This window comes from Micrasema longulum, unplaced genomic scaffold (assembly GCF_059751315.1).
Source record: "Micrasema longulum isolate JH-2025_06_02 unplaced genomic scaffold, ASM5975131v1 h1tg000725l, whole genome shotgun sequence".
Taxonomy (NCBI): domain Eukaryota; kingdom Metazoa; phylum Arthropoda; class Insecta; order Trichoptera; family Brachycentridae; genus Micrasema; species Micrasema longulum.
In genome coordinates, this window is record NW_028277921.1 from 1,830,414 (window position 1) to 1,847,369 (window position 16,956).

General features: G+C 32.6%; 1 protein-coding gene and 1 long non-coding RNA gene across 5 annotated transcripts in view; one reads left to right on the plus strand and one right to left on the minus strand.

The window, feature by feature from the left end:
* Positions 1-1,227: 1,227 nt before the first annotated feature.
* LOC148279416 (uncharacterized) lies at positions 1,228-7,053 on the minus strand. Of its 3 annotated transcripts, XR_015822891.1 has the most exons (5): positions 6,589-7,053; positions 6,009-6,071; positions 5,696-5,785; positions 4,650-4,724; positions 1,228-1,449 (listed from the first exon to the last, which is right to left on the minus strand). It is a non-coding gene; the product is annotated as an uncharacterized LOC148279416 (long non-coding RNA). The 3 variants fall into 3 exon arrangements; XR_015822892.1 differs by lacking the exon at positions 6,009-6,071; XR_015822890.1 differs by having other exon boundaries at positions 5,696-6,071.
* Positions 7,046-16,956, plus strand: part of LOC148279417 (guanine nucleotide exchange factor DBS-like) — a 177,803-nt gene continuing 167,892 nt past the window's right edge. For both annotated transcript variants that reach the window (XR_015822887.1, XM_088229989.1), the window contains exon 1: positions 7,046-7,364. Coding sequence is in view for 1 of the 2 variants with exons in the window: in XM_088229989.1 (XP_088086115.1) it covers positions 7,202-7,364 (163 nt within the window). In the remaining variant the exon portion in view is untranslated. The remainder of the gene's footprint in view (positions 7,365-16,956) is intronic.

Below are 16,956 nucleotides of genomic sequence, written 5' to 3' on the forward strand. Positions count from 1 at the left end.
ATTAAAATACATGTTATAATATAATGATACTATTGAAATACGGAATATTGCAGAAATAAGATTATGTATCTACGAAATAAAATAAATCATTGGATGTGTACATATATTTAAAAACAATCGGCGAACAATAAAAATTAAGTTATTTACTCACAGAACAAAATGTTATTTAATCCCAAATTGTTAACTATACCCACAAGTACTAGTAAATAGTATTAGAAGGAAAAAAAGGTATTAAAAGAAATCTCCACCAAAAACGGAAAATTAGTTATGGATGCCAAAACAAATTATATATAAAAACCTACATACCTAACTAATAGCGTAATTCAAAACCATCTCAAAATCTTGCAAAAACATATTTCAATTATATTACTTGACACCGCAAACTTAGCATTCTTTATTGAGTTAGTTAAGCATATTAATTAGAAATCTCACGATTTTTGAAAAAAAAAAATTGCAAATATCTCAATGAAGATTTCCAAGTTTGCTTATAATATCCTCATCTATACTTATAAAAATACAAACTTAGTTTAATTCCACTTTTATTTATAATTTTTACCAGTGTCCGGATTTCATAGTGACCAACATCGTCATAGATTTTCACAATAATTAAATTCATTAACTTTTATGAACAACTAACTAACACTTCCATATTAAATTTGAGTGACGATACTTAATAAAGTAAATAAAATAAAACTGTCTTCTTGATATAAATAATTTCTAATTTATTAGATATAATTAGAACGTCATAATACCAGTGAAAGTATTACTATTTAAGCGTCACATTTTTGGCGCGTCGAGTTCTGGAATTTGTTTTACGGCAATCTTGTGATGAATGATTTTCTATGGGCAACACGGAAAGCTTTTATCAATTCTGTTGCGCACTTCACAGACTACAGATATCTTTAGACAGGAAACTATGGTACTATATCTAAGTACTTTTGGCGTCGATCGCAGCGCTATCTAGTGTGGCATACAAGAAGCTTGACGATGGCGCGAAAATTCAAATCACTGCGTTGCATTATATATTGATATTTATTGTACAATATCAATACAAAATTGCTTAATTAAATACAAGTATTAGCACGCAATTTAATTTTTCTGTCTTGTATTTAAAAAAACAATTTTATATTGATATTGCACAATAAATTTATTATGGAATAGGAATACATAAATAAAATTTTTAAAAAACATTTTTAATAGTTTTATTTTACTGTTAAAATAAATCAATCGATTCTATTATATGCGTCAGAAAGAATCGAGAAAGAAAACTGACACTTATAAAATAATATTATATACATGTGTGGTTAGTATATTGGATTATCAAAAATAACAATTGAATATTATTTAAAAATTGTTCAGCATTGTGATCAGCATTGGATCCCTGCTAATCCTGGATGAAAAATATTTTCTTCGTGCAGATTAAGAGCCATGGCATCAACAATCACCATTCTGAAACAAAAGAATATTATTAATGGTGGATAATTTATTTTATTTCACATTGACATTTCTAGGCTGCTGCTTAGGAATAAAACAAGAAGGAAGCACTTATAAGCTTATTAAGTAATGAAATGAAGTGCTAATATGGCAGGTAAGAAGAAAAGGGTATGCATGTATCTACTCTATTGTCTGCGCTTCTTATTCTTAAGTCTTTTATTATAAGACTTTCTAGCTTGTAATTTGAGAGGATCAACAATGCAAGACTCTAATTTTTTTCGCCCAGTTAATAGAAAGTTCATTTGTTTACACCAAGAAAAATATATAATCATAATACTAAGTTAACAATAAAATCAAAAAGATGGCCTCTATGTGCTGGACAAGATAAACATGCTAGATTTAATTTAGATAGTACTATTTCCTTCAAACTCGACATAACATGAAACTTATGGCGAATAATCGGTAAATTATTTTTGCAGTGATTGACAATGGTATTAAAAACTTTATAGATTTTGATTGTTGGGTGGATTAAAGTATTTGGACCACATGCCCTAGAAGTTATTAAACTATGCCCCGGTAACTGTATTTCAGATTTAAGATCCAGTCTACATTCACAACAAGATCCAAATTTAGATAGAGCCCATTTTGCCACATAACCAGCTATATATTTACAAACCGCAACATATTGACACTTTTCTGTCTTGAAGAACTTGTTGGTAAGGAGTGACTTCGATGTCCGATGTTAAAAAAAGTTTTAATGAATCTAAAATTTCACCGTCATCATTTTCACAATTTGCTCCAATGGAGCGAGTATGAGATAAGTTTGATATGAGAAGCGACTTAAAAGCATCTATAAAATTTGAACTAGAGGGGTTAATGTTACGTGCACCCTGACTTCTTACCATGCCAAAAAAGTTTTCAATGGGGTCTTGGTTAAGGTTACGTGGAAGCACAAAAGTAAATTTATAACATGTAAGTAATTTATTACTCAAATATGATATTGCTTCCAGAGTTGTAATCCAGTTACGCACTGTAGGTGGTATTGATATTTTTTAGTTTTAGGAATCTACAAATTTTACTGATTTTAAGATGGAAATAGCTTCCTGCCAAAATTTCCAGTGGGGAGATGTTAATCTGACTCCACAACGGTATTTACAAATAATACTATCAGCATTGAGAGAACTGCCATTTAAACTGTCGAAAAGTTTATTTATAAATAAGATAAGATCAGCAGTCTGTGATGCCCCATCGTCAATATCATCCACAGTATCTGCCAAAGATTTCATGGTAGTTCCTACTGTCCTGCTGAACACCTGAGCAGCAACCTTGACCTTCATTTTTCTAAGTTTATCGGGGAAAATATGACAATCTGTTAATTTGTGCATTTGGAAAAAGTCTTCCCCTCTTGCTTGATCGTAGGTGTATGATTGTACAATATGGGACCACTTAGCTATTTTTGATACAGAATTTTGAACAAAATGTACATCTTTTACTAGCATATTATTTCTAAATCCCTTCAAAAGATGTGGCACATCAAACATTTGTACGATTTCATGGCCTTCAATTTCAAACCCGTGAACTCTACATTCAGTACCACCCCGAAGGTACATTCTAGGTACAATTCATTGGCAGACCTGCATAGATACCATTACAATAATCGACTCTAGACACTACAAACGCATTTTTTAATTGACGGGCGGCATCAAACCTTTATTGATGTCGGTGAGTTTCATCTAGATAAATTATTTCACCTCCTAGGTAATGCCTAAAAACACTTTAATTTTTTTATGCAAGTTTTTTAATCAACAATATTTTAAGAGTATGTCCAAATGTTTGTAGGGAGTTATTTAGATTGAAACTTAAAGATAACTGGTAAATGTACTAAGAAGTTATATTATTTCTTGGTAGTTGTAATAATATAATAAAAAATAAAAAAAGTTTTTGTGCAACTGTCTCACAAATTGATATCTCTTCCAAGAAAAATATTCCGTTTCACTAATAGCTAGTTCACGCATAATGGATTGAGCGAGATAGACAACAGTTACCGAAATTACAAACAGCTGTGGTAAATTACATATTTTTTACATTTATATATATTTTTAATCTTACTTTGTTACTCTAACAAACAATTTAACTCTGCAAAGCGTCCTTTTTATTGTGAATAAATTTACAAAATATATCATTCAAAATGATAACGGATAGTGAAAGTGATATAGAAATAATAGTACCTCACCGAGAAACTTGGAGACTTAGCAGCTCAACCTATTCCGAAAGTGAATTAGACAATAACGATCAACTTCTAAGTGATGTGATGATAGTTTATATGACTCTTATGGAAGAAATCGAAGAAACTTTTTCTGAAGTATTCTTGGATCAAAATCGAGCTAATATACCTCATTTACCACAATTACGTTTTGTTTGTAGAATAGTTTGTAGAATAGAGTTTGTATAATAATAATTACGTTTTTTTTGTAGAGTAATAATTATTACCTAATGAACAGCTAAAACATTTAAATTTCCCATTACTGTGGGTACCCATTATAATAAATTAACAAATTATTTTTTTAATATTCAAACGTCCTAATTGACAATCATTAGGTTCCATGGTAAATTATTTTTATGTTTTATGGCTCTTTACTTATTTGTTTATATTCTTAATTATGGGGTTTTCCGGTGATATAGGGACCTCACTAGATAGGAGTTATTATATTAAAGTTAAAATATTCAATTAGTTATTCAACGAAGTACGTCAATATTTTCGTAATCACTGGGTCGGGTATAATAGCGGGGAAAGCACAGAATACAATTATTTTCCTCAAATATCATATAAGTGATTGAAAAATCTAAATACGAGTATTTACATTGATTTATTTTTTATTTCACTGTTTTTGCAATGTAAAAAAATCGCTGTTTCAGGTTCCGGCTAGCTAGAAGTTTTATACCACTGACGGTTAAGTGCAACAAGCAGTTCCCGAATTCATTTACCCTTTTGAGGATTATGTCGTCAGCATCAGTCTAGTTAGAACTTTATGATAGGGATTAACAACAACGATATATCGTTGTTTAGTAGTGTAAGGGGTTAGCATTATTAATAAACTGCATGAACATGATAGAAACAAAGTATCTGTGGATATTACGTAGAACGAAATCTCTCTGTCCAAGAACCAAGAACCAAGAGAAAATGCATAATTGAATACATGTCATTTGATACTAACTTTTTGGTGTACTCTGCTGGAGGGCACTCGGACCAGAAATACGCAGTGGGCCTGATATGTCATCAGCGTTGATATCTAAAAAAATTATTAATTAGTAATATGTGACAATGTGTCAATGAGTCGGACAAGTAACTGTATGTATACATTTTAAGTTCTTTGAAAACACAAACAGCTTTAATATGCCGATTTGCTGGAGAAAATTATGGGTCAGAAATTTGTTTCAACTGAGAGGGTCACTTTCATGGTCATGTCATACGATATATATGTGCTATAAACTTTTTAATAATTAAAAAAGGAATGGCCCACGCTCAGACGCTGTAGTCTTTGACGATCACAAAAACGGCATTTCTCAATTTGCAGAAAACACCCACAAAACTAGAAAAATCTTATGGTACTATAAAAATCATTTAAACTGGTCAAATACATAATAAGATTCTTGTTTGTAATATTTAAAAAAAACTTATGTATTCATTGTTATCATTTGTTAGTCAAAAACATTCCAACTGTTGTGTAGATTTTATAATTCACCCTTTTCACAAAATGGCTATTATCTCAGTTTCACCTTTCTATGGCTGGCTGCTTTCTGTATAACTACGTTCAAATATCATCACTTTTGACTTACTTTGGTTCATCGGCAATTGGCTCTCCAGGCATACATCATACATTCTAGAGACTATTTGTTGCAAATCCTCGTTGCTGCTTGCTAACAGAACTGCATCATCAACATACAACAAGCAGCTGACTGAAAAATTATCAATTTTTGCTCCAATACCCATACATTCTATCTCTTTCATGCAGTTGTCCATGTATAGATTAAACAACCATAGTGACATTACACATCCCTGTTTCACGCCTTTTGAGATCGCAAACCAAGATGTAAATTCTCCCATTAACTCTTACACACGCTGAACTCTCCTGAATTTATATGTATTGTTTATTATTTTTTTCTTTTTAACAAAGAAACCAAGATGTTTCTCTTTCTCTTATATATAAATATGTATGTCTGTAAATTTTTATTACAAAAATAAAAAAATATTACTACAAACCAGAAATAGGTTGGATGAAAGTCGTACCACTGCAACTGGCAACGCCTTCCGGGAGTGCACAGGGGAGTTCTTCAGTAACAGCTACGCCGACTGTAATTCACAATAAAAATAAAATGAACATCATACCAGATAACATAATGCAAGAATTTCAGGAAAAACCTTGAAAGATCGAGTAAGGCTTGAACGAATAGAAAAGAATAAGCTGAGATGGTTAGGACGTGTAGAAAGCATTAACGACAATATAATAACTGAGATAGTACATAAGTCTGAAAGAAGGGGTGTAAGGAAATGTGAAAATTATAGAAATACATACCCGAACTCTGTTCACCAAGTAAATAATGAAAACTATTTTCTTTGGATGGTGACTTGTTAAACCCTGTAAAAAAAAATACAAATTACCAACACCACATTGCAAAAGCACATCCTTACAATTGTATACACACCATGCCACCCTAGTAATTGTTTGTAAATAATGACCAAATAAAAATGTCGGAAGTTGCAGGAAAAGGCACTACGCCAACTTTGTACATACATAATAACCCGATTAATCAACTGTAAAAACAATATAAACTCCGATTGAGACAAAAAATATGGTAACGATATAGCAAAACTGTAAGACAAATCACAAACACCACATTCCAAAAGCAGACTTGCAATTGTATAGACACAAGACGGATAAATAAGGTGCAATTACAGTGGAAAGCTAACCTAAGTCGTACATATATTTTTCTTGCAGAAATACTAATAACTTTAATTGTAAAATGGGTCCAGATTAATAAAAGTATGCTTTCCCTATGAGTTATAAATTTGCAGGGCAGGCAAACGGGACAAATAAACGTGCAACATGAGACAAATTCTTGAAATAATTATGTATGAAATATCATGTAATTTACCTGGCAATCCAATGGTAGGCACAGAGCACAATAAAAGCTGGATGTCATTGTATTGGCTAAAGTTGAATGCGTTGAAGTGTTTAATGCACACAAAACAACGTCGATTAATCTTGTCATCGGATAAATTTGGGACTTTAAACACGATTGATCCGTTCTTTAAATAAATGTGGATATCGTTTCGGAAAACGATGTAGTTTTTTCGTAGAATTACGATTCGGTACGCAACAACTCGGTATTTCGAAGAAAAAGTGCAAAAACACAGAGAGCAGTGTGACAGCGATTTCGAATGGAAACGGATAAATTGGCGGTTCGTCTAGAAGGACGCCGGCCGGCACGGCGTGGCTGGGCACACGCCGCCGACAGTTGCGCCACAAACTGTATTGATTTACTAGCAAGTGGCTTGTGCGACATCGGAAGAATGACTAGAAAGTCTTGTATTGGCTGAAAACTGCCTGGCGCACTTCAAGGGGGTGTTTTGTGTGTCGGTGGGTTGTGTTTGGGGCTTAAGGAGAAATTTTCACGATTTCTGAGTGAACATGTATTTCTTTTCCCGCTATTTGCTGGTTTATGTTTCCAATTTATTGTTTAATACGATGTGAGTGATAAATAAGTGATGGCGACCTCACCAAGCATAGAAACCCAAATTGACAGCTTTCTGGAGCAGTTTAAAAGGAGCGCTTCAAAGGCGATGGAAGAACGAGCCGAGTGGCAAGATGCAAATGTCAATGCAGTTGTCAGATCAAGAAGTAGCTGTTTTAACTTAGAAAATGCTTCCGGTAAGTAAATTGCACTAACTCGTTACATATTAATTCACGTGGGCTTTAAATAAAATAATAAAACGACCGTTTAATTAAATTACGTTTCGGAAATCATTAGGAACGCCGGAAAGAAAATTGTTGCACGATCTTTGAAATTATTATAATCCTATTATTTTATTTTAATTCAAATCCTCTACAAGAAGTCGCTTGTTTAACATCAAAAATGTATTTGTATATTTTATGAATAATTTTATACAAAAAATTACTTGATCGGTATGACATGTAAGGACATTTATTTTGTTTTCCCTAAAAATATTTTTAAATAGTCTATTCCTTGTTTTCGTCATAACTAATTTACTTCAAGTGTTTTAATTTTATTCAAAGCAATTATATCATAAATATATTATATTAATCGGTTATATGTTTTAAAAATATAAGTAAGTGTATGTTAAACACAAGTTTTTAATAAATAAATAATAAGTACGAAATATTCATCAATCTTATGTGAAAACTGGGAGTACAAATGTAGGAAAGTAATACAAGTAAACTGAGCAAAGCTGATCTAATCGCGTGACATTTTCACAAACAATGTCATTATTTGATGTATTTTTAGTCAGCTCTGTTGGGGAAAATTCCCCTATTTTCCTTCTTATTTATTATTTACTACACCTACCCATATAATTAAGAATAGTCCGGAAACCGTATACGAGCATCAAACAGAAGGCGACTAAACTACTCATAAATGAGTAGATTTACGTTTTGACCCATTAGTTTCTTTGTAGACGTCGCTCAGTATGCAACTCCTGATTTTAATTCAACTATGCCGTGTTGTGTCCTTTTAAAATGTAGAAATACTGATAGGATCTTAAAGAAACAGGATGCAATCACATTTCATGTGTAATTTGCAAATGAATGTGTAAGTAGCAAATACATTACTTAAAAATTGAATTATTTTTCCACCTGTCAGATTGTCGAAGAAATCAAAATTGACATTTCGTTAGTATTGCCAGGGTAGTCAATTTTTTTACCCTACTTTGCTCATCTAATGAGAGAACTAATGAAAATTGGACCTTGAATAAAACAACTCTGTGGTGGAAATTTGACCGACATTATCTTTAAAACATCAAATATTATTTAACATGATATAAAAATATCCGTTTTATGTCAAATAAAATTTGTTTTATATTTTAAGTTCAAAGTTCATTAATTCAATCACTCTTATTAAACGACCCTTTACTTATCTACTCTGTTGTGTCAGTCAATATTTCCGCGTGCACAAAAAAAATTAGAAAAATTAACAGATTGCTTTTTTTTTTTTTACCTTGCCTTAGTGTTATGATTATATTTTTTCCCATCGTGCAACATTACGCGGCAACATCACGAATGCGCGCGGCGAAAGTGGGGAATTTTCGGACACTGTCCGATGTATTCAAATATGATTCTACGCTCCTTCTGGACTATTTTTAATTCTATGCACCTACCTATATAAATTGATATAATGTAACTTACTCGGTAAATAGGGGGAAATCTTATATTTAATTAAGCCATATTTTTTAATTTTTATGTATCGTATTATCAGCGCTATGGTTTTTTAAAGTTTTGTATTTTTTAAATTACTTCGCATGTGAAGTCTCAAGTTCTCTTCTCCTTCTTCTCGATGAGTTCTGCTGATTGGTCAATTTACTTACCGTAAATCGAAAATCTATCTCAACTCTCTTATCATTGATTGATTCGGAAGAACTAGTGACTTCTTGCAAAGTATTTCGTTTTTATTTATTTTTTATACATTTTGAGAAAATTCGCCGTACTAATTAATGCTCAAATTTTTACAGCGCGTAAGAATAGATTTTCATATCAAATTTCCCGTAGGGTCGAACTTTCTCATTATATTTTACATTTTGTCCAGCATAATGTGCTCGTTTCGATTTACAGGTAAATTAAATTTTGAACTTTAGTTTCTTGAGTTGTATGATTTGTCAACTGCGCACAATATTTCGTTTATTGGTGGATCCTTCTTATATTTTCAACAAGGATCTTTAGCCCTACGGGAAATTGGACCCAAAAAAAGTTTTCTTACGTGCGGTCAAAAATAGAGCATTAAATTATATTTGCAGTTTCTTGAAAATGTACGAAAAAATATTTTAATAAAAACGAACTACTTTGGACGACGTCACTAGTTTATTTGAATCAACCAATGATAAGAGAGTTGATATTGATTTCCGGTTTACTTACCTTCAACGAACCAATCGGCTGAACTGACCGAGAAGAAGCGGAAGAGCACTTGAGACGTCACGCGCGGAGCAATTTTAGAAATACAAATCATAGCGCTGATAATCATCTCTCATTTTGATACACTGCCACTATCGATGAAAACATTTTGTTTATTTAATTAAGTTTTTAAACTTCGGTTTTTCTTCTGACATTCATACTCGTAAGCTTTTATTCAAATTCCAGAACCACCCACCAACTTTTTAAGAATGTGAAGAAAGCCAACATTAACATGACCATGATACCAGAGAAAAGCTAAAAATCAGACTCCAATTTAGAAAAAAGGCTAAGTCCTAAAATTCCATTTTAAATAAGGCAGTAAAAAAAATATTATGATATGGGAAAAAACACAAATAAAAATATGACTTCACAAGTTACTATGTACTTGTATACAAGGCGTATAAAAATAAGGTACTGGTGCACTTTGATGCACTTTCGCAAATTTCTGAGGGAAGTTAATTTTGTATTACGGAAGATGATAATAATATGAGTTATGCTCGTATTTCTGTGGACCGGTTTGGCATCGTCCTTCCACTGATTGTTCCGCTATATTCCGCCGTAGGGTGATGGGATATAATGGGGACCCATAACAATATTACTGTCACGGAAGACTTGACTCACTGCTGCTGTATAGTAATATAATAACTTTGGAAATGGCGGCAAAATACATCAGGCCGTAAAAATGTATTTATCTCTTGCTTGTTTCCCTAGTGACAGAACAAAGGTGTATTTTCTAGTTGATATTTAGGTGGTTAATGCACACGATGCAGGGTCCCTGTAGCTGTAGTAGGTTTTTTGGCAAAGACGCTTGCCTTATGCATGGGTGTTCAGGTTTGATTCCAGAAGAGATCGCAATAATTCATTTGTGTTTTTTTTCAAGCCTGGGTGTTTTATGCTGTACTCTAAAATATACAGCTGTAAGTTTGTTTTAGTGATAAAAAACTATTATTTTCGAAAAACGTCACAACTTTTTTAGCTTCCAACACACACCTCATATTCTATGTGATGATGTGTCATCTCACTTTTCTTAAATTATCTTAGGTTATTTACAGTTCAGGTACATGAAATATAAAGATAAAAATTTTGATAACAAATATCGGGTGTCTATGTCTTTAAATTATTGTAATAATCCGTTAGGGTTAATAAATAAATTTTCAAATAAAAAAAAATATCAAAGAAACATGATGAATTCAATTTGATACCCCAACTTGATTCCCCTTTTCTAATAATTAGTTATTTACAACTCATTCAAATGGCCCCCAAAATTGAAATATTAGGGTTAATTATAGGAACGCAAATATTTTTTTTGCAATTTATTTTTAATGACCTCAACATTGAAGTACTGTTTCCAAAATGGTATATTGTTTAATAAAGTCTTTCTCAGAACTCATGTACACTTAACTCAATTTCGTTAAAAATGGTATGTTGGACAAAAAAGAACTAAAGCGACGCTTTAGCATGTCATGCCTTCGTTTCGTAATTTTGTTTGTATCCGTTATAACTATCTCAATTGTATTTCGCTCTCATTTCGGTTTCATACGAACGAACACTGGAATTTTTGTGCTAACTACTCAAGTTCTTGACGTCCTGAACGCCTACTGCTAACTATTCGTCGTCGGTTTATGTCGGAACTGAGAAGCGAAGCTTACATGGTAAAATGCACAGGACCTGGCAGCCGGCAGAGGCAGCGTAGAAGCTGTTGGTAGATATAAAAATAATGATCCAATTAGGGGGGAGACGTGGAATAATGACGATTTTCCATTAGTTTCTCTGTACTAGCACACTTATACTCGTATGCAGAGACAAAACTCAAGGTGAGGAAAGTACATTCTAATCTCATATGCATAGAATAACCCGAAGGTGAAGACAATAGAATGTACCTACCTCACCTTAAGGTTTGTCTCTGCATACGGGTATTAGACTTGCTCACTTTGCTGTGCATGTAACAAATTATTTAGATATGCTGTATTTAGTTCGTTAATTCAGTGCCATACGCATCTTTGGTGCATATAAATGTTATAATAAAATTATCATGACTTGCCAAAAAAAAAAAGTCTTGTTTTAAAAGTAGGCAGTATGTACTGCTGAGATTTATTTTTTATGAAAATTGTCGATTTTATGAATTTCGCGATAACCCTATTTCTTTGTTATTGCTCTGGAACCAGAATAAGCTAACCGACGGGCGTGAGAACTAAGAACAGCCCAGAACAACAAACGCAATGTTTTCAATGCTTTACACTCCACTGTTTATAGGTTCATCGCTCTCGCCTGTTCGCAATGCACCATCCACCACCGCCCGCCGTATAAATTTGCCCAACCGACCCATTTCTATACCAACTTGGATTTGTGCCATTGGACACAAATTTTCCGCATTATGCGGTTATCGTACCTCCCTGACATTAAGCACGTGTGAAATCGTCAAATCACCCGACCGTCCGATGGTTTCGAATGGAACTGCGGTATTGAAGATTGCAGCGTGCTGTAAAATCAGGATCTTCGGTATGAGAGAAATCACCCAATCGCCAATTTTATTTATTCGCAACATACGTATCAGAAAATAACAAGAGCACGACACGTTCGTTTATTTATTTAGCAAGTTCGTTCGTATACTCTTTGCACTAAAACTAGCTCCACTTTTGTAAAAAATGTTGACATTTTTATAAATATGAGGATTCGATTTTGGCTATAACCAACAATGTCATATATACGAAACTAAGGTTTAAAAAAAAAACAATGAGGAGAAAAACAGATTCTCAAAACTCATTGTATAAGGGATTAAAACTGCACAATGAGTTGCCTGAAGAAAGAAATGAGAAGCCTTAAAATATTTTTAATTGATTTGAAAGAATATGTTATTCGGAAATTTCGATATAAAATTGTAATATTATTAATGGTTTATGTTAGTTCTTAAGATTTTATCAACTAACTTAATAAAGCTTAGATAAAATAAAATCACTCTTAGCCTTTACCGTAATATGAAAATGATTTCAATTTAACAGTTAGTCTTGATTTTTTAAAACTTTACTTTTGGAGCAAAGAATTCCCCGTGGAAGCGGAAACTTTGCTCCTAGATCTCCTAGATTACGTTTTTTAGCATTGCTCTTTTCGAAGATATACAAAGATTCATAAAAACACGATTTTAGCCATTAATCGTTAAGTATTTTATTAAGATCATCAACTAAGCATTGAAATTTATTGCAACTGGGATGGAAATCATTTTGCAAATTTTTGATAAGGGAATATGGAAGTCTCTGCATTAACTGGGCTTATGATTGACTGACTGTCATTGGCCGATTTAAGTGGATATTTTACGCACTGTGTGACATTCACCATTCTGCCTATGTTTGAACATCCACATTTCCTCAACTCTTCCATCTCTAGACTTTAGTGAAGTAAAAGAGTCGAAACCTTTTTTGATGGGGATGAGATTAATCTGTCTGAATTATTTCACGAAAATGCTTTGCTAACTTTGTTTTGATAAAAGTTTAAAATCTTATAACTAGTAACTAATCTATCTAACATTAAATGTTTCAAAAATCAACTTGAAGACAATTCGGCTCGTAATAGGAACTACATACTTGCAAATAACATTATTTGAATCACTAATGTAACATTTCAGTCACAAAACCCTGGAGCATTTAATCCCAAAAACCGGCGCATAGTATCCCCGGTTTCGAAAACCTTAAATGTCTCCGAAACTTGTCCTTTAATACATGATAAAATGTTCTATTAAATTATATATCACTCTCCTAGGTCCATTTACTTATGTCCAGGATGTAAACATTTTTTTCTAATAATTTCGTTGAGGTTGCTACGAGGTTGTAGTTCATTTGACAGCTACTGTCAAAATGGCTGCCCGTAAACAATCAAATCGCCCTGGTGTCGCTTGAGCAAAATTAAAGTTACCTGGTAATACTTTTAAAATCTATCAAATTCGAGACAATTACCGGCTGGACAAAATATGAACTTTTTTTTTATTTTGGATCAATTTAACCCCCCCCCCCCCCCACTTCTCAAGTTGGAGCAAAGTATCCCCGGTTTACGGTACTATTCGGCTATCGTATGATACTATTAAAATTATTATACTCGCACTAATTTTAAATAGGAACATACGTACAGTGCAATAACCCATGTTAATGTTTCAGTTGCTGTCGGTAAACCAAATAAACATACAATTTTTGCTTGTCTAAGCACGCACATTTAAAAGATTTATATGAAGAGTTTTAATTACACACACACATTACCAAAGTTTATTAAATATTTTATTGAAATAATTATAATAAATAATAAATAAGAATTTATGAAATATTTGAAGGTTTGTAAACAAGTATGGCCAAAGAACAATGCATTATACAATTACTAATTTTTTTAACAAGATTCCTAAGATGATTTTAAAAGAAAATGTTGACAAAGCTTTTAAGAAAAAAATAATTAATTGGTTAATGTGTAACAAATCTTTATATTGATTATCATTTAATGTCATCTTTTTTAATTTTTATAAATAAATTTTGTGTTAAAATTAGGTATGCTTTTAGTTCTTAATAATGTTTATATTACTTTTTAAATTTATATAATTTCTCTTTGTAAAGAAAAAATAAGAAACCTGTTGACAAGCCGGTTTCGCGGTTTAGTGGGTTTCATTATTTTTCCTTTTATCTTTTCTGTTCATGTTATTACCTTCTTTAATATTTTTTTTTTAAATGGTCTGTACATGCAGAACGCTTTCAAATAAAATATTCTAGTGTGTCTACTTACACAAACGAATGTTTGCTTTGTTCACTGACAGGCACCAACTAACACATAAACATGGGCTTATTAAAGATTCGAACGAACTGTACATTCGGACGAAAACCTTGTTGACTCTTGCTAAGCGCACTGATTGGACGATTGGGTAATTTGACAATTTCGCACTGTGCTAATGTCCTAACTAGGTTTTTGTCTTTTTTAGTTTTTTAATCCCACTGAAATTACGCTCAAGGTCGGTTTTTAACTACTTCGTCGTGGGAAACGGAGCGTTACTGGACACCCCGTGATGCGTATTAAATTTTTACTGTTCAGCTAAAACATCTTGAACCCTGTATTTATTCCACTCTGTGTTTTTTTTCTAGTAAAAAAAAAAACTTTTTTCTCGATACAGTAAACTCGAATTTTCTCTACGGCCAATTGAACGAGTACTTAAATAGGTATGCTAGTACATTTTCAAATATTTTTAATCACCTGTGTATTTATTTTTTGGCAACATGATTGGCATTTTATAACCGACAAGACAACTGAAAATAGAATCTAAAATTCAAGTTGACCATAATTTCGTTTTTGGCAAATCTTCTTTCATCCCACTGTGATTGAGAGCTTAGATTTATTTGTATGTTTATATTATAATAAATTATAGGTTTTTTTAACATTCTGCGTTAATAGGGCGTATGTACGGAAAAAAACGTGGTCTGTTTAGCGCGCCACTTAGGAGGATAGGCGCTAGGTAAAAAAAATGACGAATAGGTATTTTAACATTGTTTTTCTGACACGCTTTCATGGATGCCTCCCCTATACAGTGCGAAAAAGACAACTGCATTACGGACTAATTTTGGCCAACTGAAATCGACGTTTCGCTGTTCCGTTTTCCGCACCTCAAAACTGAACCAATTTTGGTGTTTTATTAAAAAAAAGAGTATCAGAATAAAACTTTCTGTGTCGATATCTTTTCAGTTTTTATAAATTATTTATAATATTTGGATACCGTACATCAAAAGACGGCAGATAAAACTAGGCGTTTTTTGTATGGTCCTAACTCCCATAAGAAACAATTTATCGAAAAAGCAAATCAATAAAGACACGCCAATGGTAAATATCTATAAGATGTAAAATCATTGCTCATTTGCCTTAATCCAGGGAGAAAATACGGGACTTCGTTTGTATGAAGAAAAGTAAGACCGCCTTTCCTCTTAAATGGGAATATTTTTTGACCAAACATGTTTTCATAAAATATTCAATTATTCATGATTTTATTCCATCTCAAAATTACGTCATTTAACATAGGTAATTACTATAGGACATACATTCAGGATATGAATTTTGGTCGTTTGATGTGACTGGATCGATAATATTTTTACAAATACAATACCTTGTATATAGTACTTATCTTTACATTTAAATATGTGCACACGCACGTATATTTAAACATTGAACTAAATTTTTCTAGTACTTTCATTATTTTCGTGAATAAAAAGTAGTTATAATTCGTATTTTTATCAGAAGCGATCAGTGTAATGAAAGATAACGCAAATGTAATGTTTACTCCGTTCTTGAAACAAAGATAAACGGGATTTCAGCATACAAGGAAGACCTGATTAGTGTTTTAATACTGCAGGCACTATTTTTAGGCACGTCTTAGGTGAAATAAAACTAAAACATAGATAGGACCATGTCGTCTCATGTAGGTTCTGCAGCGCAGATAATGAAACACCTAAATACATTGTAAATTAATGTGATGCTTTATATTATCACAAAACAAGCCGCACCTTCGGGGGACCGAGAAAGTAAGCGCGCTCGCCCTCTTCCTTATAGCCCGATCTTTGAAGACCTGTGCCTCGATTATGAACGCTATCTTCATCTGTATATATCGAGACGGTATACTTAACTTCTGTACTATCTGTATCTTACCCTCGGTATGTTCTACCTACTTGTCATATCGACATCATATGATCGAAACAAGCAATGGAAACATTTAGCAAACATTTAGTCCGCGTTCCTTGCGTCATTAAAATTTAAAATAGTTCCCATTTATATTTTAAATAGGCTTCTGTAATAAAAAGTGCTCACTTCAAAGCGATTATAAACTCAAATAAATACCAATTCAAGCAAAAATGCTCGCTTGAACATGAATTTTTAAGATGATGATTAAGCTACAAAGTAGATATCACTCAAACTCTTTGGTTGAGTTTTACTTTTCATTATCAACCATCAAAATTATTTACTACATTCTAATTTTACCAATATTTTTAATTAAAACACCGGTGTTGTAATCTAAGTTTTCTATATTCAGTAATGACTGGGTGCGCTTTAAACTATTTATATACTCAAATAATTCTCGTTTATTCCACCCGATATACCTAGATATGTATATGTGTAAGCATCATCATCATTTCCTTATCGACACCTAATTTTGTATAGGGCACTGAACTTGTAACTTAATTGCAGCGGATAATACCCCGATTATCTTTCGTTACATGTAGGCAAGTTTATCCGTCTGTATATCAATAAGGAAAAGCAAATTTTGTTTGTGCACATACCGTCGTGGTCGTAGAACAACGACGGATGTGCGAAAAATGCGACATTGACTTTCTCT